General features: G+C 39.3%; 1 protein-coding gene and 1 pseudogene across 3 annotated transcripts in view; both read left to right on the top strand.

The window, feature by feature from the left end:
- Positions 1-24,904, top strand: part of ASXL2 (ASXL transcriptional regulator 2) — a 160,943-nt gene that overhangs the window by 73,314 nt on the left and 62,725 nt on the right. For 2 of the 3 annotated variants that reach the window (XM_023229942.1, XM_023229943.1), the window contains 2 exons: positions 13,615-13,723; positions 20,759-20,909. In XM_023229942.1, coding sequence (XP_023085710.1) covers positions 13,615-13,723; positions 20,759-20,909 — 260 coding nt within the window. Of the gene's footprint in view, positions 1-9,083; positions 9,164-13,614; positions 13,724-20,758; positions 20,910-24,904 lie in introns of those variants that run through there. The other variant, XM_023229944.1, reaches the window with a different exon arrangement.
- Positions 8,016-8,930, top strand: LOC111554408 (annotated as a pseudogene).

The following is a 24,904-nucleotide window of genomic DNA, read 5'->3' as shown; positions in this document are numbered from 1 at the left end:
TCTATGTGTCAGGAGTCTGAGCATGGCTTTACCTGATCCTCGGCAATGCAACAGAGTGTTGGTCAGGGCTGAGTTTTTACCTGAAGACTTCATTGAGCAATGATCAGCTTCCAAGCTCATGTGGTTGTTGGAAAGATTCAGTCCTTGTGGATTATCAGATTGAGGGTCTAGATTCCTAGCTGGCAGTTGGCTAGAGACTGTCCTGAGTTCTGTGGCCTTCCCCAGCATGGCCACGTGCTTCCTGAAAGCTAGCAAAGAAGAGTCACCAAGCAAGAACACTGCAGTGATACGTGAAATAGTCACTTATGTGAGACCCTATCACCTTTGTTCTTTTTCGATTATTAGAAGCAGATTACAGGCCCTACCCACAATACAGCAGAAGGGATTATGTAGGGCCATGAGTACCAGGAAGTAGGGATTACTGGAAGCCGTTTTAGGTCTGTCTACCACAGCATCCACTAATCTTACCTGAAACTTACTGTCGCTGTTGCCGCATATGGTGATTTTCTAATTCTATCATTCGTGGTATATATTTTTTTGTTGTTGAAATTTTGCTGCAAGTAATTCTCCCCCACTCGTTGATTTGTTCATTTAATCTTATCAGCATGAACTCATGGATTCTTATTCTTTGGGTTATTTCTACTATAGTCATTTATTGCTTTAGGATAAGTAACAGTTTAATCCTTCTAAGAACAGCATTTAGAGAAGTGTTTAGCATGGGTTTCTCTTTTTTTGAGATGAGCTCTTACTCTGTCTCCCAGGCTGGAGTGCAGTGGCATGATCTTGGCTCACTGCGACCTCTGCCTCCCAGGTTCAAGCAATTCTCCTGCCTCAGACTCCGGAGTAGCTGGGATTATAGGTGCCCGCCACCATGCCCAGCTAAGTTTTTTGTGTTTTTGGTAGAGACGGGGTTTTGCCATGTTGGTCAGGCTGATCTCGAACTCCTGACATCAAGTGATCCACCTATCTCGGCCTCCCAAAGTGCTGGGATTACAGGCGTGAGCCACCACGTGGCCCAGCATGGACTTCTAAATAGGATTTGAGGTATAATAAGTCATTTGTCAAATATACTCTAGATGAAAGATACATTTTAGCAGGTGAGCCATTCTATCACAGGTTTGCAAAGCCTTTGAAATTCTATTTGAAAATATACCCTGATGTAGCAAACTTTCAAGTTACCATCAAAATGCTAAAAATGCTTTTATATTAATGTTTTTTAAGTGAAAAGCTATTTTTTCCCCTAAAAATCATTACCATGTAATTTAAATGATTAAAAGTTTTGGTGATATGATCTGAAAACACTCTTTCTAAAACCATTGGTTTTCTCAGCTTCATCTTTGGCTTGTCTCTTGATCTTTGAATGTTATGTATTTCATCCCCTTTGTATTTGTGGGCATCTGGGGTTCTCATTCTCTGTCAGTATATCATCTTGTACTTGGTGAACAAGTACCTTGCTATTCAGTGTGTCTTTTTAAGTGAAAGTCTTTCATTTCCATCTGTATGCAATTTCCCCTCTTACCTGCTATTCTAGTTTTTGTTTTGTTTTTAATAGCATGCCCTGTGACAAAATGATTTTGAATAAGAGCTCTACTGTCTTTCAGAAGTTTCCTTGTTTTAATAGTTTATTTGTATATTTCCGGACTGTTTACTTCAACATTTCCTGTAGAAATGATGCCTGATAACCCCCTACCCAAATTAAATTAATCAGTGAAAAAAATGTATACTGAAGAAATATCTTGAAAAACTCTTAAATAGGAATAACCATTGTTTATTGCATTTAATTGAATAAACCAAGAAAGTTGCTAGGCTTTAGTTTCTTCACTGTGAGGTAGTATTAATTCCTAAATGATCTCTGAAGTTGAGGAAAAAGAAAATAGAAAAATTCTGAAAGTGTATTGTCATTTTAAAAATAAAAGTTGAAAAAAGTAGAAAACATTTACATTTCTTATGTATTACCTAATTGCAAATGTATTCCACTTTTTTTTCAGAAAATATTTTGTCCAATTCTTGTTTACTTTGGTGCATTTCTTTTTGGCTGGATTTCATCATCAGAATTTTTACATTTATGGATTATCTTTTTCCCTGAGTTCTTGCGAGCTTAAGAATGTTTTGTTTTGTTTTGTTTTGTTTTGCTTGACACACAGTCTTGCTCTGTCACCCAGGCTGGAGTGCAGTGGCGCAGTCTTGGCTCACTGCAACCTCCATCTCCTGGGTTCAAGCTATTCTCCTGCCTTAGCCTCCCGAGTAGCTGGGATTACAGGCACCTACCACCATGCTCGGCTAATTTTCGTATTTTTAGTAGAGACTGGGTTTTACCATGTTGGCCAGGCTGGCCTCAAACATCTGACCTCAGGTGATCTGCCAACCTTGTACTCCCAAAGTGTTGGGATTACAGGTGTGAGCCACCACAGCCAGCCAAGAATGTTTTCTCTTGCCTCTTTGTTTGAATGCTATCTAGGCTAGATATAAAATTTTTCATTCATACTTTTACGAATTTTGTTTACTGTCTTTGGCAGTGAGTATTGCTAAGAAAGCAAATGTTTTCTTCATTGTACTGTGCTTGCTTTATTGGTCAATATTTTGCTGTATAATCTTAAAATTTCAATGACTTATAACAACAAGAACTTTTTTTCTTCCTCATGTCTTTAGGTTAACTGGGATATTGTTGGCTAGACTTTTTGTAGGCTGTGGATTGTTCTCTTCTTCTGCTGGAATCTTGCTCTCATGGCAATCACAGGAGTCAGCCAAACAAGCATATTTTAGCCTCTGCTTCTGTCATGTCTCTTATTTCATTGATCAAATCAAGTCTTGTGGCAAAGACCAACATCATTGTGGCAGGGAAATATATTTCACTTACTCTGATGTACTGCAAGGTCACACGATGGTGTGAATGATGAAATAGAAACACTAATTCAAGCTGCCACTTTGGCTTTTAATGCCTAGAACTTGGTTTGATTCTTTCTTTATCCTTGACACTTAAGATTTAGGAAAATACTAACTTTTTTTTTTTTTGAGATGGAGGCTCGCTTTGTCGCACAGGCTGGAGTGCAGTGGCTCATTGTAACCTCTGCCTCTAGGGTTGTGATCCGCCCACCTTGGTCTTTCAAAGTGCTGGGATTACAGGTATGAGCCACTGCACCCAGCCAAGGTTTAGGAAAAATTTAGATGTTTCTGAGTATCTGAGTACTTGGGGTTAGTCTGTACAGATTTGGATAGCATCTTGCCTCTTACATTATCATGTGATATACATTATTGATTCATAAGGGTAATCTTTTCTCATTTACAGAAGAGAGTGGTTTACCTGTGAATATTCTATATTGTTCTTCTGTTTCCCTTTCATATCTCTGTAAATTTGATTGCTTTTATGTAGGTGCTTTGTATCTGTTAAGATACTTCCAGTTGTAAATGACAGGAAACACAGTGTAAACTGGCTTAAACACTGAAGGAAACTCATCATTTAATGCAAGTTAAAAAAACAGGCAAAACTTTATCCAAGTGCTCCAGTCAGTTTCATCAGTATCTCAGCTCTGCTTCCTTCAATTTTGTTCCATTCTCAGTAGGCTCATCCATCATAATGGCAAGATGACTGCTCATAGGCGTTAGAGCTGGATATTCTGGGTTCAATTGTAGAAGAGAAGATTCTGCTTTTCAGAGACATTAAAATCACTCATCACTGAGTCTGGCTGGCTTACAATTGAGTCAGATTTTTTTCCTTGCAGTATATGCAGTTATAAATATGTGTTTCAGGGAAGTATAGGATTCTATGGAACATAGAAGTGACTTCTTTTAGCAAGAGACATTAAGGCTAAAATCTGAAAAGTTGAATTGGAGGTTGTTAGGAGAAAAGGAGGTGAGGGTTATCATTGCAAGCAGAGTGTCGGGTCAAGTAGTCAGAAGAATTTTAAATTACCAAATGAAAAGAAAGGTAGAGTAGGCTGACAGCGTGTGTAGCAGAATGGTCAAGGTCAGATTATTTTGATAATTTTGTACTTTATCCTAAGAACATAATGGTATCATGGATGAATTTTAAGCTGGACAGGAGGTAGTATGATCATATTTATTTTTAAAAGGTTACTCTGGCTTCAGAGTGGAGAATAGTTGTGTGTAAGGGTGAGATTACTATCACTTGAGATAGGGAACACTGGGACACTGCCTAACTAGGGTAGGATAGTAAGTTCGTAAAGTAACTGCTGTAGTTACTGAATCTTGACTCTATGACATATGCATATACATGTACATGATCTGTGATCTGCACAATCGAGTTACACAGTAGGCAGTATTACCTCTATTTTGCAGATGAGTAAATTAAGGGTGTTTAAAATGACTTGCCCAGGCTACGGTCAGGTCTGTATTCAGATTGGTATGAATCATTAAATCTGGCTCTTTTACTATGCAGTGATGACTGCTTTCATTAATTGCTATATTTGCTTCATCTAAGCAGTGCAATTATTGACTTCTGCTCTCTTAGCCCTACTAGCTACTGCTAGCTTTTATTACAGAGAGAATTAAAAAGGGCCATTGGCATTATGATCAAAGTCACTTTAGTTCTTTGGGCCTTATGTACAAAACATATTAGTATGTTTGCTTACGTGCTTACCACATAAAATTATAGCACAGTTCTTTTCCTTGAAAGAACCCCTGCCTCTTCAACCCCAATTTCTTGAGCATGGACAGGAAAAATTAGAAGCGGACTTGTTGTGTGATAGTTACATAATCTTTAAGGTGGTGCGTACTACAGCTGCTTCAGGTGTTAGTACTTACCCTATTGAATTTACTTGAACTTTTAAGTTGCTATTGATCTCAGTACTATGTCTTATTTCTTCAGGTCATTCAGTCATATTTATTTAATTATAGAATTCTGGAGCTCTACCTCCCCATGAAAATATATTCCAGCCATCATGGATAGTGTGTCCTATTTTGCTTCTCTAACTGCTTTATTATTCGTAAAAATAAACTGCCAGGATTCTTTGACTTTTTGTGTTTTCCTGAGATCATGTCTAAATTTTGTTTTAAATGGTACTATGTCCTATATGTCTTGTAGGTTTTTCAAAACTTTGTTTCCTTCAAAGAAAATTATATCCAGATTTGCCAAGGAAAATATTATGACAGTTTGTAGTTATTCTTACCACATCTTTTCACCAGATGTGTGTCACATTTACTTTCATTTTATAGGTTTCACTTTAATGACTGTTTTGTTGTTATTTGTTGTTGTTATTGTTCTAAGTACTAAGCCTAGACTAGATTGATTTTTTTTCTTTCTGACTTAAAGCACTTTATGTACACACTTTTGCAGTCTCTTATCCATAATTACAGTATCCACAATGGTTGAAAAACTAAGTTTCCTCATACATTTAGCACCAGACTCACTTGACAACAACAGTTCTCTTGAACTGACATGAGACTGTATATAATCTTTGTTTATCCCACTTAGTGTGAGTATTCATATGTTTAATTGTGTTTGGTTATGGGATGCTGTCCCTAATCTCCATGGCAGTGTCATGTCATTTATGGCATATCATGTTACCTTTTTAAAATCCAAAAAATTCTTATGTCTGAAACATTTGGCCTTAGTGTTTTAGATCAGGGACTGTGGACCTGTGTTTATATTAATAGCACTGGTCACAGTGTGGTGTGGCTGTTTGCTCCCTTGCCTATCTTCTCTATTAGATTCTGAGCTAAGAAAGCTTCCCTCTATGGATCCACAGATCCTAGTTTACTGCCCTAAACAGAGTAGGTACTTAATATTGGAACTGAATACCATTAATTTACCAGGTAGGTTATTGAAAATGTTTTTTTTTTCTTGGTTATATGTTCCTTTTTAAAGTAATCTCTTTCTAGTTCTGTTTCTCTTTTCCTTCTTGTTACTGGAATCTTGGCTTCACCATTTATTGATAATATGATCTTGAACAGCTTATTGAAAACCTGTAGTTTCTTCATTTGTAAAAATGGTGTAATAATTTTACTCACCTCATAGATTGTTGTGAGGACTAACCAAAATGCTTCCTGGAACTTAGCACTTCTTTAGCTGCCAACATGACTGTTGTTGATTTCTATCCTGTTGGTTACTTTATTATCATGGTCAACATTCTCTTAATGGAGTTTGAGGTCATTTTTCAGTGCTTTGATGCTTTCAGTGATGGAGTAAATCCTTGCACATTTGTCCCTAAGTCTTTTGGCCTTGGTTTCGTAGGACAGATTCAAGAGGAATTGTATCAGTGGTCCCAAAGATTTTTAGTTTTAATGGATGTTTCCATATTACTTTCCTAAGGCAGAATTGAGTAATGTGGGAAAAGGCAGCAGTTTTCTGTCCTCCCAACAGTCTATAAGAGTGCTTATGTGCCCATAACCTTGTCAGCAATGGATTTTATCAGTCCATTTTTTGTTATTGTTGTTGTTGTTGTTTGCAAATTTTCACTCTTGTTGCCCAGGCTGGAGTGCAATGGTGCGGTCTCGGCTCACTGCAACTTCCACCTCCCAGTTTCAAATAATTCTTCTGCCTCAGCCTCCCGAGTAGCTGGGATTACAGGCGCCCGCCACCATACCCAACTAATTTTTTATATTTTTAGTAGAAATGGGGTTTCACCATGTTAGCCAGGCTGGTCTTGAACTCCTGACCTTCAGGTGATCCACCTGCCTCGGCCTCCCAAAGTTATGGGATTACAGGCGTGAGCCACTGCGCCCAGCCTTTTTTTTTCTTTTTTTTTTTTGAGATAATTATAGACTCACAGAAAATTGCAAAAATAGTACATAGGATCCCATGTATACTTCAGCCAGTTTCCTTTAATGGTAATACCTTATGTAAATATAGTACACTATCAGGCCGGGCACGGTGGCTGACACCTGTAATCCTAGCACTTTGGGAGGCTCAGGTGGGTGGATCACCTGAGGTCAGGAGGAGTTCAAGACTAGCCTACCCAACATGGTGAAACCCCATCTACTAAAAATACAAAAATTAGCTGGATGTGGTGGTGTGTGCCTCTAATCCCAGCTACTCAGGAGGCTGAGGCAGGAGAATCGCTTGAACCTGGGAGGCAGAGATTACAGTGAGCTGAGATCGCACCACTGTACTCCAACCTTGGCGACAGAGTGAGACTCCATCTCAAAAAATATATAAATAAATATAAAATAAATATAAATACATATTATATCAAACCGGGAAATTGACAATTGGTATAAAACTGTTAACTATGGCTTGAATCATTTTATTTCTTTCCATCTGACCAATGGCATCTTGATTTAATTTGCCTTTTTATAACCACTATTAAGTTAGAGCTTATTGTACATTTTATTGGTAATTTACATTTATGGTTTATGAATCATTTTTTCACGTCCTTTTTCCATTTTTTTCTAATGAGCTGTTTGTTTTCCTAAAAGAATATCTTCTTAGGACTATTAATCTTTTGTCTGCCATATGTTTTGCAGTTAATTATTCTAGCTTCATATATGTTCTATAGTTTTGTTGCTTTTATTTTTTTCCTGCGTAGAAATTTTTATTTTTATACAGTCAATATATTTGTTTGTTTTGTGGTTTTTGGGTTTTTCTCTTTGGTGGAAAGCTTTCTCTGTCTTCTAAGTTATACTGTTTTGTTGTGTGTGTGTGTGTGTGTGTGTTTTAAAGCCATGGTCTCACTCTGTTGCCCAGGCTAGAGTACAGTGGTTTGATCATGGCTCACTGCAGCCTCATCTTCCTGGGCTCAGGTGATCTTCCCGCCTCAGCCTCCAAAGTAGCTGGTACTACAGGCGTGTGCCACAATGCACAGCTGATTTTTTTTTTTTTTTTTTTTTTTTTTTGTAGAAACGGATTGCTCAGGCTGGTCTTGAATTCCTGGGCTCAAGTGATCCACCTGCCTCAGCCTCCCAAAGTGCTTGGATTATAGGCATGAGCCACCATGCCTAGAGGATTATACTATTTTCTTTTAATCTTTTATATTTTGCCTTTGGGTTTTAATTCATTTGGAATATGTTTTTGTTGTTGTATATACTGTGTGCACTCCTCCCCCCCCAGATGTATGAGATATTCTAGCACTTTATTAAACTGTTTTCTTTAGGACTTTTTCAGCTTTTTGTGACTTAAATCTCAACAAAATTCCAAAGGTAGTACTGGCTCAAGGCAAGACTTGATACAATGGTGAGAAGCAGCTGTAACGCTGAGCAGAGGAGGCAGGATCCAGAGTGTGAGCAGTAGCTGGGTAGGCACCATGGCTGGGATCACCACTATTGAGGCGGTGAAGCACAAGATCCAGGTTCTGCAGTAGCAGGCACATGATGCAGAGGAGAGAGCCGAGCGCCTCCAGCAAGAAGTTGAGGGAGAAAGGTGGGCCCGGGAACAGGCTGAGGCTGAGGTGGCCTCCTTGAACCATAGGATCCAGCTGGTTGAAGAGGAGCTGGACTATGCTTAGGAGCGCGTGGCCACTGCCCTGCAAAAGCTGGAAGAAGCAGAAAAAGCTCCTGGTGAGAGTGAGAGAGATATGAAGGTTATTGAAAACTGAACCTTAAAAGATGGAATTCCAGGAAATCCAACTCAAAGAAGCTAAGCATATTGCAGAATAGGCAGGTAGGAAGTATGAAGAGGTGGCTCATAAATTGGTGATCATTGAAGGAGACTTGGAATGCACAGAGGAACGAGCTGAGCTGGTAGAGTCCCATTGCCGAGAGATGGATGAGCAGATCAGACTGATGGACCAGAACCTGAAGTGTCTGAGTGCTGCTGAAGAAGAGTACTCTCAAAAAGACAAATATGTGGAAGAGATCAAGATTCTTAATGATAAACTCAAGGAGGCAGAGACCTGTGCTGAGTTTGCTGAGAGATCGGTAGCCAAGCTCTAAAAGACAACTGATGACTTGGAAGATAAACTGAAAATGCACCAAAGAGAGCACTCTGTACACAAAGGATGCTGGACCAGACTCTGCTTGACCTGAATGAGATGTAGAGCACCCCAGTCCCACCCTGCTGCTGCTACTCCCTCTGACCCTGATTCCACCTGAGGCCAGCCTGCCTGAAGCTGACCTTTAACTGAGGGCTGATCTTTAACTGGAAGGCTGCTTTCTCCTTCTGCTACCCCCACCTCCCCTGTGTCTTTTTCGCTAAACTGTCTCTGCCTCTTCTCAGAGATTCCAGCTGGACTAGAGGCTGCACACCTTTGGGAACAACATTTAAGGGAATGTGAGCACAATGCATAATGCCTTTAAAAGCATGTTGTGATATACACATTTTGTAATACCTTTTTTTGTTGTTTTGTGGCAACCATTTGTAAAACATTCCAAATAATTCCATAGCTCCAAAGCAGCAATCTATTCCTTTCTTACTTTTGGAAAGTGATTTTTCAGCTTGATGCATATTGCCCTTTCCATAGAGAAAAGGAAAAGTTATAGTCCTGCCTTACTGAGAACCAAACAAGCCCAGAGAAAGAATCCACTATGGGAAACCTCATTGCTCTGTAAAAAGTACCAGCCAAACCAGAAAGGTGATTCCAGGAGGAGTTAGCCAAACAACAACAAAAACAAAACAAAAATGTGCTTTTCAGGTTTTCAGCTTTAAGATATCTTTGGACAACGTTATTTGTATTTTTTTTTTATTAGAAGTGAAAATTAAATAGGTAAGACCTCTGAAACTAAATTTTTGTCCCATCTCTACCCACTCTCAACTGACTGCAGAATGGATCATGTGCCCCTTATGTTGAGGTGACCACTTAATTGCTATCCTCCCTTCTTGAAAGATTATGTTTTGCCACTGATTTAGCCTTATGAAACTCATCTCATTATCTCATTATCCTTTTCTGGGTTTGAAGCTGCTCTCGCTAAAAGTTCTGTCTCAATGTGGTTTGTATTGGAGAAAACTTGAATAGGTTATATACAAAACTTTTAAAGTTTTTTATTATTTTGAAGCTTTGCTTCTTTGGGTTTGTGGCACCGTGGCCACCCTGTCTGGCTGTGACAGCCTGTACAGTGTGTGGGCTGGCAGTTTGCTGATCTTCTAAAGTTTCTTTCCCTACCCAATTCCCATTTTTTGGTAAGGTTTCAATGAGGTCTGTTAGGGGTACATCCTGCAGCTTTTTGGCTTAAAATGTACACTCCTTTGATGTGGTCTCTTTGGGGCCAGTTGGGAGAAAGACAAATCAATAGTGCAACTCTTTTGATACCAGATATTGACCCAAGTGTCTTTTTGAAATAAAGAACCGGTCCCTCCAAAAAAAACAAAACAAAAAAGGCTTGATACAGGCAAAAGTAATACTACTTTAAAAATTTTGTCCAGGCGCAGTGGCTCACACCTGTAATTCCAACACTCTGGGAGGCTGAGGTAGGCAGATCACCTGAGGTGGGCAGATCACCTGAGGTCAGGAGTTTGAGACCAGCCTGGCCAACATGGTGAAACCCCATGTCTACTAAAAATACAAAAATTACCAGGGTGTGGTGACAGGCACCTGTAATCCCAGCTACACGGGAGGCTGAGCATGAGAATCTCTTGAACCCCGGAAACGAAGGTTGCAGTGAGCCGAGATTGCACCACTGCACTCCAGCCTGGGGGATAGAGCGAGACTCTGTCTCAAAAACAAAAACAAATTTGCTTCCTGACTTTTCTCAGTTCTGCCCTTTTTGGTGTTGGATTTCTCCTTATGATTTGTACTGTGTCATTCCTCAGTCTGTCTTGTGTGTTGTTCCATTCTAATTCCAGATTTTTCCTTTGTGCTCACGCAATGACTGTGAATGTTTTAGGCCTTGCTTCCTAATACCACACAAGGGAAGAGAAAGGATCCCTTTCTGAAGATTCCCTGGAGAACAAGTTTTTTGTTTTCCCCCCAACATACCCAAGTAAATAGCTCCGTAGATTTTTGGCCCTAAGTCATGTATCTGTTCTTTGGGGTGGAAAGTGGGGTGTGTGTGTGTGTGTGTGTGTGTGTGTGTAAAAGCTGATTAATTTAAACCAGTTTCGATTTACCCTTGGGATGGGCATGGGATTAAGTCCCTCTCAACCACATGATTGAAAGTGAGAAAAGTTTTGTTTCACAGGAAATTTTTAGGTACCATCTCCAAAGAAGAGGGAACAGATGCCAGGTAGTCAAACTACAGGGGACTATGGCATGACCTCATGTTTTTTCTATTAAACATAAATGGTACCTTTTAAATTATGATCTGTTTCTGCATTTTCTGTTTTCTTCCACCAACAGTCTATGAGGGTATTCATTTGGTGATTTTTTTCTCAGAAACATACTGCTTCAATAATAGTTGCTAAGAGTACATGTTAATATATTTTAAGTAAGTCTCCCATCATTTTTTTTTCCTGGAAATTTCTTGGCAATTTTTATGTATTTATTTGATACAAACTTTGGGATCCCTTTTGGAATTACATTATGTATATTTTTAACATGGAAATCCAAGTTAGATAAACGTTGACTATGGAAATCAGCTTGGAAATGTTCAACAGTTTCTTCTGCAAAAGGCTTTTCTTTCCTTTGTTATTGTTCACCAATGTTTTGGGGGGATGAAAACCTTCTCTGTAGTTTACGATCCTGGACACTTTCACAGTACCAAAAGACAGTGGACTCATGTCCCAGCTCTCCCCAGCAAACTCTTTAGATAGACTAAGAATCCAACAGCCTCTTCTGGTAGGCTTATTTTTGGTTATTGAGTAGCATCAACAGATAACTGAGAGGGAAAATAGCTGGAAATGGAGGGTAAACTGCCTTAAACCTCAGGTATTATGAGAAATTTTTAAAAACCATTTAAGGATGCCACACATCTCCAGAGACTCTAGACCACTGTTTCCATTTCATTGCTTCCATATGAACTTTCTCTGTGTTTGCTTGCTACCTAATTTTTTTCTTATGTGAAGTATAATATTTTATCTAATGATTTTGTTGTTTTCCTTAGATGTAGAAACATTATCTTTTAGTATTATAGCACTATTTTAAAATATTTGGTTGGTGCAAAATTAATTGTGGTTTTGCACCAACCTAATACTGCAGCTCTTAATCTTATGCTAATACTTGATTTTTAACAATATTTTTCCTACTACTGTACTTTTGTGTTCTATATTTTAATACTGCTCTTATTCTAAAACTCTTATTTAAATATTATCCAACTGTTTTGGTTATTTTTTTTTAGATGGAGTCTCACTCTGTCCTCCAGGCTGTCCGGGCCAACTTCTTGGTCTTTTTGTAATTCCTGTTATATAAAAACTAAAGGTTAATTATCAGAGATAAACATTTTAATTAATTTTATGCTAGTCAATTTATAATTTGATATTTTATACTGAACTCTTTTTTTTTTTTTTTGAGACCAAGTCTCCTGTCACCCAAGCTGGAGTGCAGTGTTGTGATCTTGCCTCACTGCAACCTCTACCTCCCAGGTTTAAGTGATTCTCCTGCCTCAGCCTCCTAAGTAGTCAGGCTTGTAGACACGCACCACCACCCCTGGCTAATTTTTGTATTTTTAGTAGAGACGGGGTTTCACCATGTTGGCCAGGCTGGTCTCGAACTCCTGGCCTCAGGTGGTCCGCCCGCCTCAGCCTCCCAAAGTGTTGGGATTACGGGTGTGAGCCATTACACCTGGCCTATACTAACACTTTAATGCATATAATTCCATTTGGTGTATGTCAGAAAGCATGCATCTAATTTATAGTTCTGTTTCCTCTTTCTTAATATGTGACTAATTATTTTAAACAAAAACCCAACATTGGGCTCAGTGGTGAGATATTGGTGCTGTTCTCTTAAGAAAGGCACAGGCCAGGCATGGTGCCTCACGCCTGTAATCCACTTACTTTGGGAAGCCAAGGTGGGAGGATGCTTGTGCCCAAGAGATTGAGACTGCAGTGAGCCACGTTCATGCCACTGTCCTCCATTCTGGGTGACAGAGTGAGACCCTGTCTCAAAAAAAAAAAAAAAAAAAAAACAGCAGCAGGACAAATCAAGAATACCCATTTAATAATTTTTTATTGCTGTTTGTTTTGTTAGATAAGTACAAAAAGACAGGGAAATGAAATATGATTACAATTAAGAAAATAATACATGTATATTTTTCTATAGATTATTATATACCTGAAATTCTAGTAAAGATGATACATATATATTAGAATTAATAAACATTTAACCAAGTTGCTACATATAAAATAAATATTCAGAAGCATACTTAATACCTTTTTAAGTGATCTCATGATAGGTTTGAATACAAGAGACAATGGCAATGTGTTAGTTTCACAACTAAGATTCAGTCTGGTGCAGCAGTATGCAAGGGAATTAATACTGTTTGTTTGAATCTGTGTGTGTTTGTGTGTGTTCTTTTTTCTCATTTTACCTCTGGACATTTGTAAAGCTTGTGCTAAATAGAATGTTTACAAAATATGTTTGTAATACTTCTGTATTTTTCTTGACTTAAATGTTAGATACTGGATCAGCATTAAGGAATTACTATTTTGTAGATACATGGGAATGATTTTTACATGCATTTTCTCCATGGCAGCCCCTTTCTATATTGGTAGACTTTTTATAGTTTACAAGACATGTTTAAGTCAAAGGAGTATTGACTAATTAATTTTATCTTGAGTAAGTGTTACATAGGATATTCAGAGACAGAAGTTAATTGTTGCGTCCCTCATCACATTTCCTCTTTGTTTTGCAGTGGGACTTCTCCTCTTGCATGCCTGAATGCAATGCTTCACACAAACTCCAGAGGTGAAGAGGGCATCTTCTATAAGGTTCCAGGTAGAATGGGAGTATATACTTTGAAGGTAAATATTTTGTTGGGGAGTCATGAAAAAACAGGAAGTGACCACATATAAATATTTGACTCATAGGGACAGAATTCTGTTATTGAAGAGCTTATTTTCAGAAAGAGGTAATGTTTTGAAACCTGCACCCAGTACATTTTTTTAAAACTATAACTATAGGTAGGTCAGAGAAGTAACTTTATTCTTTTTTATTGATGATAATCTTATCTTGAAAGAATGAAATTAAAATGACTTCCGGCCAGGCGTGGTGGCTTATGCCTGTAATCCCAACACTTTGGGAGGCCGAGGTGGGCAGATTGCCTGAGCTCAGGAGTTTGTGACCAGCCTTGGCAATACAGTGAACCCCATCTCTACTAAAATATAAAAAATTAGCCAGGGCATAGCGGCGTGTGCCTGTAGTCCCAGCTACTCAGGAGGCTGAGGCAAGAGAATTGCTTGAACCCAGGAGGCGGAGGTTGCAGTGAGCCAAGATCACGCCACTGCACTCCAGCCTGGGCAATAGAGTGAGACTTTGTCTCAAAAAATAAAATTAGATAAAATTAAATAAATAAATAAATAAATAAATGACTTCTAGTGACCTTTTAAGGGGCCCCACAACATTTGTATAATAATTGTTTCTTTGGAGCATTCTGCCTAGATGCTTCACATTACATTCTTAGTTCATTCTCTATCACAATTCACAGTTGGGGTGAATACCATTTAATAATTTTTTATTGCTGTTTGTTTTGTTGGATAAGTACAAAAATACAGGAAAAAGAAATATTACAATTAGGAAAATAATACATGTGTATTTTTCTATAGATTATTATATACCTGAAATTCTAGTAAAGATGATAAATATTCCTTTTTTATAATGGAGAGCCCCACAACATTTGTATAATAATTGTTTCTTTGGAGCATTCTGCCTAGATGCTTCACATTACATTCTCAGTTCATTCTTTACCACAATTCACAGTTGTGGTTATTATTCCTTTTTTTATAATGGGGAAAGTCAAAGTTCAGAATATTGGATTTTTTTGCCCAGTGTTGCCCATATTGTATCAGAACCAGTATAGGAACCCAGATCTGACTGAATTCCCAAGCCCATATTCTTTCTAACATAACAAGCTTGCTAATTTCTTTCTTTTTTTTTTTTGACAGTCTCACTCTGTTGCCCAGGCTGGAGTGCAGTGGTGCAGTCTCAGTTCACTACAACCTCTGCCTCCTGGGTTCAAGTGATTCTCCTGTCTCAGCCTCTCCAGAAGCTGGGATTACAGGTGCCCAGCTAATTTTTGTATTTTTAGTAGAGATTGTGTTTCACCATATTGGCCAGGTTGGTCTCAAACTCCTGACCTCAGGTGATCCATCCGCCTCGGCCTCCCAAAGTTCTGGGATTACAGCCGTGAGCCACTGTGCCCGGCCTTCAGGCTTGCTAATTTCAAATTCCTGCACTGAGAAAGGACCTTTACTTATCAATAACTTTTCACTTACGAACTGTAAAATGAACTCAAATGAGTTTGAGTAAGACAATTTATTAGTTTATGTAACTGAAAATTCTAAGGAAACCCAGGCTGGATCCAGAAGCTCAGTTGGCATCATCAGGGTTTGGTGTCTCCACTTTCTTTTGGCTTCGTTCTCAGTCAGTCTCTCCTCATCATATATAACTTCACCCCCAACCTGCACTCTGCAAGCTGTAAATCTGAAAAGAGATAAGAACTAAAGCAGGAGCCTCTGACTTTATTCTGATTTGGCTTAATTGGTTTGGCTTCGCTCACATGAGTATAGCTGAATTATCATGCTTGTCAAAAGTATGTAGTCTTGTGATTGGCCAGTTGTAGATGTGGTTGAGATTAAGCTTGCTCAAGCCGGGTGAATTGAGGAGAGTGAATTTTCCCCAAAGGAAATTTGTCAGCTAAAGGGGAATGAATGTTTGGTAGACAGTGACTGTGTCCATGTATATATGTGTTACCTTTTTAGCTTTGAGCTGTAGTCATCACTATGTCCAGTGGTTGTGTGGAGCCTAACATTAGAAAGATGTTATTTAACTTATTTACCTACCTTATTTACTTATTTACCTAACTTATTTACCTACCTACCTGCTTCCTTTTTATATACTCTGTTGAACTTCGTAGGGTTACAGGGCTTTGTTCTCATATGGACCTTTCTGTATTTCTTTTTGGTTTTAGCTGTTCTGGACCTTCTATACTGTTTAAAAAATTTATTAAATGCCTATTCTATTGTAGAGATTGGGGGAAAAAAATACTAAAGTGTTTTCCCTATTCTCATACACCATTAAGTACAATACTTCTAACACCAGATGTGTGGATGTTTCTCCTCACATACCAAGCAATTCTCCAGCAGACATCAGCTGAATGTCCTTTAACAATTAGAGTTCCAGTCTGTGGCCCATTAGAAACCCGGCTGCACAGCTGGAGGTGATTGGTGGGCAAGCAAGCATGACTGCCTGAGTTCTGTCTCCTGTCAGATCAGTGGCAGCATTAGATTCTCATAGGAGTGCAAACCCTATTGTGAGCTGCACGTGTGAGGGATCTAGGTTGTGCACTCTATATGAGAATCTAATGCCTGATCATCTGAGGTGGAACAGTTTCATCTGAAACCATCCCTCACGCCCACTCCCTAACCCTTCTGTGAAAAAAAATTGTCTTCCACAACACCAGTCCCTGATGCAGAAAGGTTGGGGACCACTGCTCTAATTCAACTCCATTCTGATGCTATCTGTCTATCTGTCTGGAGACAGTGTCAGATTCCACAGGTTGAGGGCTCGGTACCCTCCCATCCCCTTCAAATGCCAACTGTTGCAAGTCCCAGGTTGTGACCTGTACTTCTGACTGTCTGGTTATATAATTGGGGTTCTCTCCTTGGGTTTGATTAGTTTGCTAGAATTACCCACTGAACTCAGGAGAGTGCTTTACTTACATTTACCCATTTATTATAAGGATATGACAAAAGATACAGATGAATGGCCAGATGGATAAGATACTTAGTGTGAGGTTTGTAGGAAGGTACACAGAGCTTGTGTGCCCTCCCCGGGCTTGCCACCCTCCGGGAACCTCCATGTGATCAGCTAAATCATTCATTCATTCATTCATTCATTCATTCATTCATTCATTTTGAGATGGAGTCTCACTCTGTTGCCCAGGCTGGATTGCAGTGGCGCAGTCTCAGCCCACTGCAAACTCTGTCTCCTGGGTTCAAGCAATTCTCCTGCCTCAGCCTTTAGAGTAGCTGGGATTATAGGTGCCTGCTACCTCACCTAGCTAATTTTTTGTATTTTTAGTAGAGACAGGGTTTTGCCAAGTTGGCCAGGCTGATCTCGAACTCCTGACCTCAGGTGATCTGCCTGTCTTGGCCTCTCAAAGTGCTGGGATTGTAGGCATGAGCCACCGTACCCAGCCGTGATCAGCTAAATCTCAAAGCTCTCAGAACCCAATCCTTTGGGTTTTTATGAAAGCTTCAGTACACATGACTGATTTAAATTATTGGCCATTGGTGATCAGCTCCACCTTCAGCCTCCTCCCTCCATGAGATTGGGGAGTGAGTGAAAGTTCCAACCCTCTAGTCACATAGTTGGTTCCCCTGGAAACCAACCCCCATCCTGAGACTATGAGTAGCTCACCAAGAGGAAGAAAAGATGCTTCTATCACTCAGGAAATTCCAAGGGACATAGGAGCTGTGTCAGATGCTCCTTTTACTCAGGAAATTGCAGATGTCTTAGGAGCTCTGTGTCAGAAGCTGGGGTCAAGACCAGATATAAGAGCAGAAGATTCTACTAGTAGCACTATTGCTTAGGAAATTATAACAGCTAAAAAGAGCTCTAGGCCAGGAACTGTAGTCAGGAACCAAATATATAGGCCAGGAACTGTAGTCAGGAACCAAATATATATTTCAGACTATATCACAATATTACCTCTGTGCTGGACACTATAGAGGCTGTAAAGAGGGTTAAGCTGTGGCCCCTGATCTCTTGAAGTTCACATTATAGTTCCTAAAATAATTGCATACTCTCAAAATGTTCTGTGTTTTTAAAAATAATGTGATAATATAGAGAAATAAGAATTAATTTTGAGTAAAGGAATGTGGAAGTTTTTTGTTGTTGTTAACTTTTCAGATTTGAGCTGGACTTTGTCAGATAAGTAATAAGAAGGGCCTTCCAGGACATGGGAATAGCTTACGCAAGGGCACAGTTGGGAAGATTCAGAGTGGACTTGAAAGTAGAGTAAATTGGAGTGATTAGACCATAATCTTTGCATGGGCCTAAGTGGTAAAGATTCCAGTGTGGTAAACGTTATGTAGAGATCAAACACTGGAGGCCTTTGAAAACCTGACTGAGCGGTTTGTGTATGGGTTGTGGGGTGGTAGATGTCACAGGTTTTTCAGGAGAAAAGCATAATCAAATCCAAGTTTAAGAGGATAACTAGTAGGATAGATTTAAGAGTGAAGCAGGAAAATTTGTCAGAAAGGTGGTTATGGTTGTTTGGAAGAAATACTCAGGGCCTGAATTAAGAGACTAGTAAAAGAGATGGAGACAAGGGACATTAGAGGAATAAATAAAATACGTAGCATTTGGAGTGGGTAAAAAGGGCTGAAATGATTCTAGAATTTGGGGCATGAGCAATTGATCCTGTACGGATCACAAATTTTAAGAAAAGAAGATAATTATATTTATATTTCAGATACTTGTTGAACCTACAAGTCAAGATGTCTGGCTGACAACTAACTCTATAAAAGCTGTCCTGCATTTTGAAGGAAAGAATAGAAAAATATGGGGTGTGTATTTTAAGAAAGTGTGTATGACATAAGAGACAGCTCAGAGAGAAATGGCACTAGAACATAAATAAAAAATAGCTAACTTAACTAGATCAAAATTTATAGTCTTGGCTATAATGTCATATGGGTGTCAGTTTTGTGTTAGGAGGGTCACATTTTTTGTCTGTCAGAATTATTTTTATCTGATTATTAAAACAATGTGGGAAAATAAATTATTGGAGGAAAAAAGAACTGCTGATAGTTTTATAGCTTAGAAATAACATTCACAGGCTAGGTGCAGTGGCGCATGCCCATAATCCCAGCACTTTGGGAGGCTAAGGCAAGAGAATTGCTTAAGCTCAGGAGTTCAAGCCCAGGACCAGGCTGGGGAACATAGTAGGACCCCGGATTTATAAATAATTTAAAAAATTAGCCGGGTATGGTGGCACACACCTGTAGTCCCAGCTACTCCAGAGGCTGCGGTGGGAAGATTGCTTGAGCCTGGGAGGTCGAGGCTACAGTGAACTGTGATCGCACTGTTGCACTACAGCCTGGGTGACAGAGTGAGACCCTGTCTCCCAAAATAAAAAACAAAAAACCACAAACACTCACTAGTGTGTTTAGCCATACATGTGTATTTTTATATATTATGTAAACACATGCTACTGTGTGTTTTTTTTGACCTCTTATGTTGGGCACAGTTCTAAGCATTTCACATTTATTAGCTCATTTAACTTGAGCTAATTGAAGAATGAACTTTTAAGTAGGTACTATTTTTTTTTTTTTGAGACGGAGTCTCGCTCTGTAACCCAGGCTGGAGTGCAGTGGCCGGATCTCAGCTCACTGCAAGCTCCGCCTCCCGGGTTTACTCCATTCTCCTGCCTCAGCCTCCTGAGTAGCTGGGATTACAGGCGCCCGCCACCTCGCCCGGCTAGTTTTTAATATTTTTTTAGTAGAGACGGGGTTTCACCATGTTCGCCAGGATGGTCTTGATCTCCTGACCTCGTGATCCGCCCGTCTCGGCCTCCCAAAGTGCTAGGATTATAGGCTTGAGCCACCGCGCCTGGCCTAAGGTAGGTACTATTATCCCCACCTTGTAGATGGGGAAGCTGAAGCATGAAAGGTTAAGATTTTAACCGAGGCTGTACAATTAGGAGAGGGTAAAGCCAGGAAATCTTGTTTTCTAGTCTTTGGTCTTGGAACTATCTTGTTATATCTCTCACATACTAAGCTGACATAGTTATCCTTTCTGATTAGCATTCTTTCTAGGTACAGAAACCAAAGAGTTTCATATGATTTGTTAAATGATTTCTTTTTTTCTGTCAGGAAGGACCTTCATTAAAAAAAAAAAAGATTTCTTTTTTATTTAATTCTTGCTACTTACTAACCAATATTCAGGAACCAATTAGAGTCAAATAATGCACTATCTATCCCTTATGTCTAGACTCTTATTCTGTAATTGAATTCAGAGTACATAATGGTACTTACATACACACATGGATATACATATATTTAATGAAGTCATTTTATTTAGTTTTTTGAGACAGGATCTCACTCTGTCACCTATGTTGGAGTGCAGTAGCAGGATCACAGCTCACTGCAGCCTCAAACTCCCTGGGTTCAGGTGATCCTCCCAACTCAGCCTCCCAAGTAGCTGGGACCACAGATGCATGCCACTGTACCTGGCTAATTTTTGTATTTTTTTTTGTAGAGATGGGGTTTCACCATGTTGCCCAGGTTGGTCTCGAACTCCTGGGCTTAGTCCTCCCACCTTGGCCTCCCAAGTAGCTGGGACTACAGGAGTGTGCCACTATGCCCAGCTAATTTTTTTTTTTTTTTTTTTTTTGTAGAGACGGGTTTCACCATGTTGCCCAGGCTGGTCTCGAACTCCTGGTCTCAAACATTCTTCCTGCCTTAGCCATCCAAAATGTTAGCATTACAGGCGTAAGCCACCACGCCCAGCCAATAAAATTATTATGTAGTTTTAAAAATCTAGCGTATTTAATCATTTACCTGGACTCATATCTACCCAATTTTTGTCTAATTTAAGCCTGTGTTGTGCCTGCATATGAATGTTTTATATGATTTTTATCTTTGGGTGTAGTTGGAAACATTAGCTTATTTGCCTCAAAGAGATGACAGGAATTCAGAAAATATTGTTGGTTCTACTACTGAATCCTATAGTAACAAAAATTAATGCAATTAAGTTGCAATATTGCATATCAGAAGTTTAATTTCTATTTGCTGAAATGGTAATGATTAATCCTAATTGGATGCCTACATTTTCAGAAAGATGTGCCGGATGGGGTCAAAGAGCTATCAGAAGGTTCAGAAGAAAGCAGTGATGGTCAGTCAGATTCCCAGAGTTCTGAGAACAGCAGCAGCAGCAGTGATGGTGGCAGCAACAAGGAGGGAAAAAAAAGCAGGTGGAAAAGGAAAGGTAAATCCACCTGATCCTTCAATAAAGTACTAAATGCTGTAGGACAAATGCCCTTGTTAGTAGTTCCTCTTTTCCCAGACCCCAGGTCAGTCCGTCACTTTCCCTTACCCTCTATAACAGTCCTGTCAAGGAGAGTTTTCTGCAATGATGGAGATGTTTATATCTTTACTGTCCAGCACAACACGGTAGCCACTAGCTACATGGGCCTATTGAACACTTGAAATATGGTTATTATGACCAAGGAGTTTAATAAAAATGCTTTATTTTTTAGAGCTGTTTCAGGTTCACAACAAAATTGAGAGGAAGGTACAGAGATTTCCCATGTACCCCTTCCTTGCCACATGCACAGCCTTCTCCACTAGCCACATTCTCCACCAGAGTGCTATATTTTGTTACAGTTGATTAACCTACATTGGCATATCATCACCCAGAGTCCATAGTTTACTTTAGAATTTACTCTTGGGAGAGTACGTCCTATGGCTTTGAACAAATGTATAACGATGTGTATTCACCATTATAGTATCAAACAGAATAGTTTCATTGCCCTAAAATCTGTGCCCTAGCTCTTCATCCCTTCCTGCCTCCTAAGCCCTGACAACCACTGACTTTTTTTTTGAGACTGAATTCCACTTTTGTGGCCCTGGCTGGAGTACAATGGCGTGATCTCAACTCGTTGCAGCCCCTGCCTCCTGGGTTCAAGCGATTATCCTGTCTCAGCCTCCTGAGTAGCTGGGATTACAGGAGCCTGCCACCATGCCCAGCTAATTTTGTATTTTTAGTAGAGATGGGGTTTCACCATGTTGGTCAGGCTGGTCTCATACTCCTGACCTCAGGTGATCTACCCACCTCAGCTTCTCAAAATGCTGGGATTACAGGCTTGAGCTACTGTGCCTGGCCTGATAACCAGTGACTTTTTAGTGTTTCCATAGTTTCACCTTTCCCAAAATGTCATCTAGTTGGAACCTTTTCAGATTGGCTTTCCTTTGGTAATATGCATTTAAGGTTCCTTTGTCTTCATGGCTTGGTAAGTCATTTATTTCTCTTTTGTTCGAACTTTTAAGTTCAGGGGTGTACAAGTGCAGATTTGTAACCTAGGTAAACTTGTGTCATGGGTGTTTGTTATGCAGACTATTTCATCACCCAAGAATTAAGCCTAGTACCCACTAGTTATTTTTCCTGATTCTCTTCCTCCTCTCCCTCCTCTCCCACACCATCCTCTGAAAGGCCCCAGTGTGTGTTGTTCCCTTCTGTGTGTCATGTATTCTCATCATTTAGCTCCCACTTGTAAGTGAGAACATGCGGTATTTGGTTTTCTGTTCTGGTATTCATTTGCAATAGGTCATTTCTTTCCATTGTCTGGGTGTGCCACAGTTTGTTTATCCCTTCATCTACTGAAGGATAGCTTGGTTGCTTCCAAGTTTTGGCAATTATGAATAAAACTGCTTTAAACATCTATGTGCAGATTTTGTATGTGCATAAGTTTTTAGCACCTTTGGGTAAATACCAAGGAGTGTGGTTGCTGGATCAAATGTTTAAGAATATGTTTAGTTTTATAGAAACTTCCAAACCGTCTACCAAAGTGACTGTACCATTTTACATTTGCACCAGCAGTGGATGAGACTTCCTGTCGCTTCATGTCCTCATTAGCGTTTAGTGTGGTTATTGTTGTGGATTTTGGCCTTTCTGATAGGTGTGTAATAGTATCTCGTTGTTTAAATTTGCATTTCCCTGATGACATATGTTGTGGAGCACCTTTTCATTTGCTTGTTTGCCATCTACATATCTTCCTCGATGAGATGTCTCATCAGGGCTTTGGCTTATTTTAAAATCAGGTTGTGTGTTTTCTTATTGTTGAGCTTTAAGAGTTCTTTGTATATTTTGAGTAACAATCCTTTATCATATGTCTTTTGCAAATATTTTCTGTGTCTTGTCTTTTTTTTTTTTTTTTTTTTTGAGACATAGTCTCACACTGTCGCCCAGGCTGGAGTATAGTGGCGTGATCTCGGCTCACTGCAACCTCCACCTCCCATGTTCAAAGGATTCTCCTGCCTCAGCCTCCCGAGTAGCTGGGATTACAGGCGCCTGCCACCATGTCCAGCTCATTTTTGTATTTTTAGTAGAGACGGGGTTTCACCATTTTGGCTAGGCTGGTCTTGAACTCCTGACCTCTTGATCCACCCACCTTGGCCTCCCAAAGTGCTGGGATTACAGGTGTAAGTCACCACGCCCAGCCAGCCCACCGCCCCTGGCCTGTCTTGTCTTTTTATTTTCTTGGCATTTTCTTTCACAGATCAGAAATTTTTAATGAAGTCTAGTGTATCAATTTTTTTCTTTTGTGAGCTGTGTCTTTGGTCTTGTATTTGAAAGTCATAAAACCCCTAGATTTTCTTCTGTTATGTTATGTTCTAGGAGTTTCAGAAATTTTCATTTTTATTTAGGATTGGGATCCATTTTGAGTTAATTTTTTGTGTAGGGTATGAGACCTGTATCTGGATTTCCTTTCTTATTTACATTTGGAATTCTTGTTAGGAATTTAATTTTGATTTTATTTTACCTTTAAATAGCCACATGAGGATAGTGGCTACCACACCAGACAACATTCTAGGTTTTACCTGGATTTGTTCTTAAGGTCTTAAGTCATTCATAGCCTTTTTAGGATGCTTTTATTTTACTTGCCTCAACTTTGAGCACTTAATGCTCTAACAACCCTCCTTAGGAAAAGAATGCTTTTCATTTCTACTAACAAACACTGAATTTAGTCTGCTGGTCTTTGTTCTCACTCCATTTGGTGTCTACTTCATAGCTCACCCAAAAATCTTTCTTTAAGGAATAATGTCTGTTGCTGCAGCTTCCCTGGAATGGATTTTCCAGTTAAGGATATGAACTATTACCTAATACTGCTAATTATTCTGTAGCTTTTTGTCAGAGTCTATTCAAAGAGGGCAAACCTTTCTTATCCCAATATTTATATTGGCTGTAAATGGCAAGGCAAATTTTAAACCAACTCATGATGATTCCTTTACAAGGACTGACATAGTTCCAGAGCAAAACAGACATTCGAGATTTTTTTCTAGCTTGAATATCCTCTTAGATTTGAGTGATGGTAGGTGAGTTGTCTTTGGAACTGGAAGCTCAGGTTATGTTATGTTGGAATACTAGACTCATTCATTTAAGTCCCTTCAGAATGGTTACTATGCCTATATGAGAAAAATAGTTCTGATTCACTGCCATCCCTCTGGTAATGTTTTTGCTACTTCTGGAGAGAATTGAGATAATTGATGGCCTCATCTGTTCTCTCTGCTATAGCTACTACGTACATAATTTTAGAGAACTTTGTAATCAGAGAATCTTACCTTTAAGTTGATAACCACTTAGAGAGCTACCCAGACCTCAATTGTTAGGAATAAATGGAATGAAAGCAAGACAAAGAGGGTGCTTCTGACTAGTATTGTTGATGTGTGGTTTTAAAGTAATCCCTGTCAGTAGTGAAAGGAGGTGTAGCCTAGGGACCTCCTTTCCTTGGGGTCCACTAAGCACCTATTTTTGAAAAAGTGTAGCTGAAAGTAGAAAGGGCTGTCTCTGTCTATCCCCTGATTCCCCTCATTTTATTTTTTTTAATTTTAATTTTTTTTCTTCTTTTCACAAGTGTTGATACTCCCCATTTTAAGCTTTTCCTTTTAAGTTTGGAATTGTAGATCTAAGATTAGGAACCGAGCCAGGTCATCAGGTAAGGGAAACAATTAGCAAGATTCATGTTTTCTGGATGGGATTGGGACAGGGAAGTCAATATTAAAGAAAGTCTTATAAAATGGGAATATACTTGGGGCGCTTGCTTTTCAAGAGCCACATATGCTGCTCTTTGAATAGTGGCTGTTGTATCTGTGTTTCTTTTGCTCAGAACTAACGGTTATTAATGACTCTCTCTCAGAGTTTGAGGTGAATGTATTAAGATGTAGGAAGATCCGAGAAATAACCATAGAACCCTGTTGTCAGTA

This window comes from Piliocolobus tephrosceles, chromosome 15, assembly GCF_002776525.5.
Source record: "Piliocolobus tephrosceles isolate RC106 chromosome 15, ASM277652v3, whole genome shotgun sequence".
NCBI lineage: Eukaryota > Metazoa > Chordata > Mammalia > Primates > Cercopithecidae > Piliocolobus > Piliocolobus tephrosceles.
This window is presented reverse-complemented; position numbering and strand designations above follow the sequence as displayed.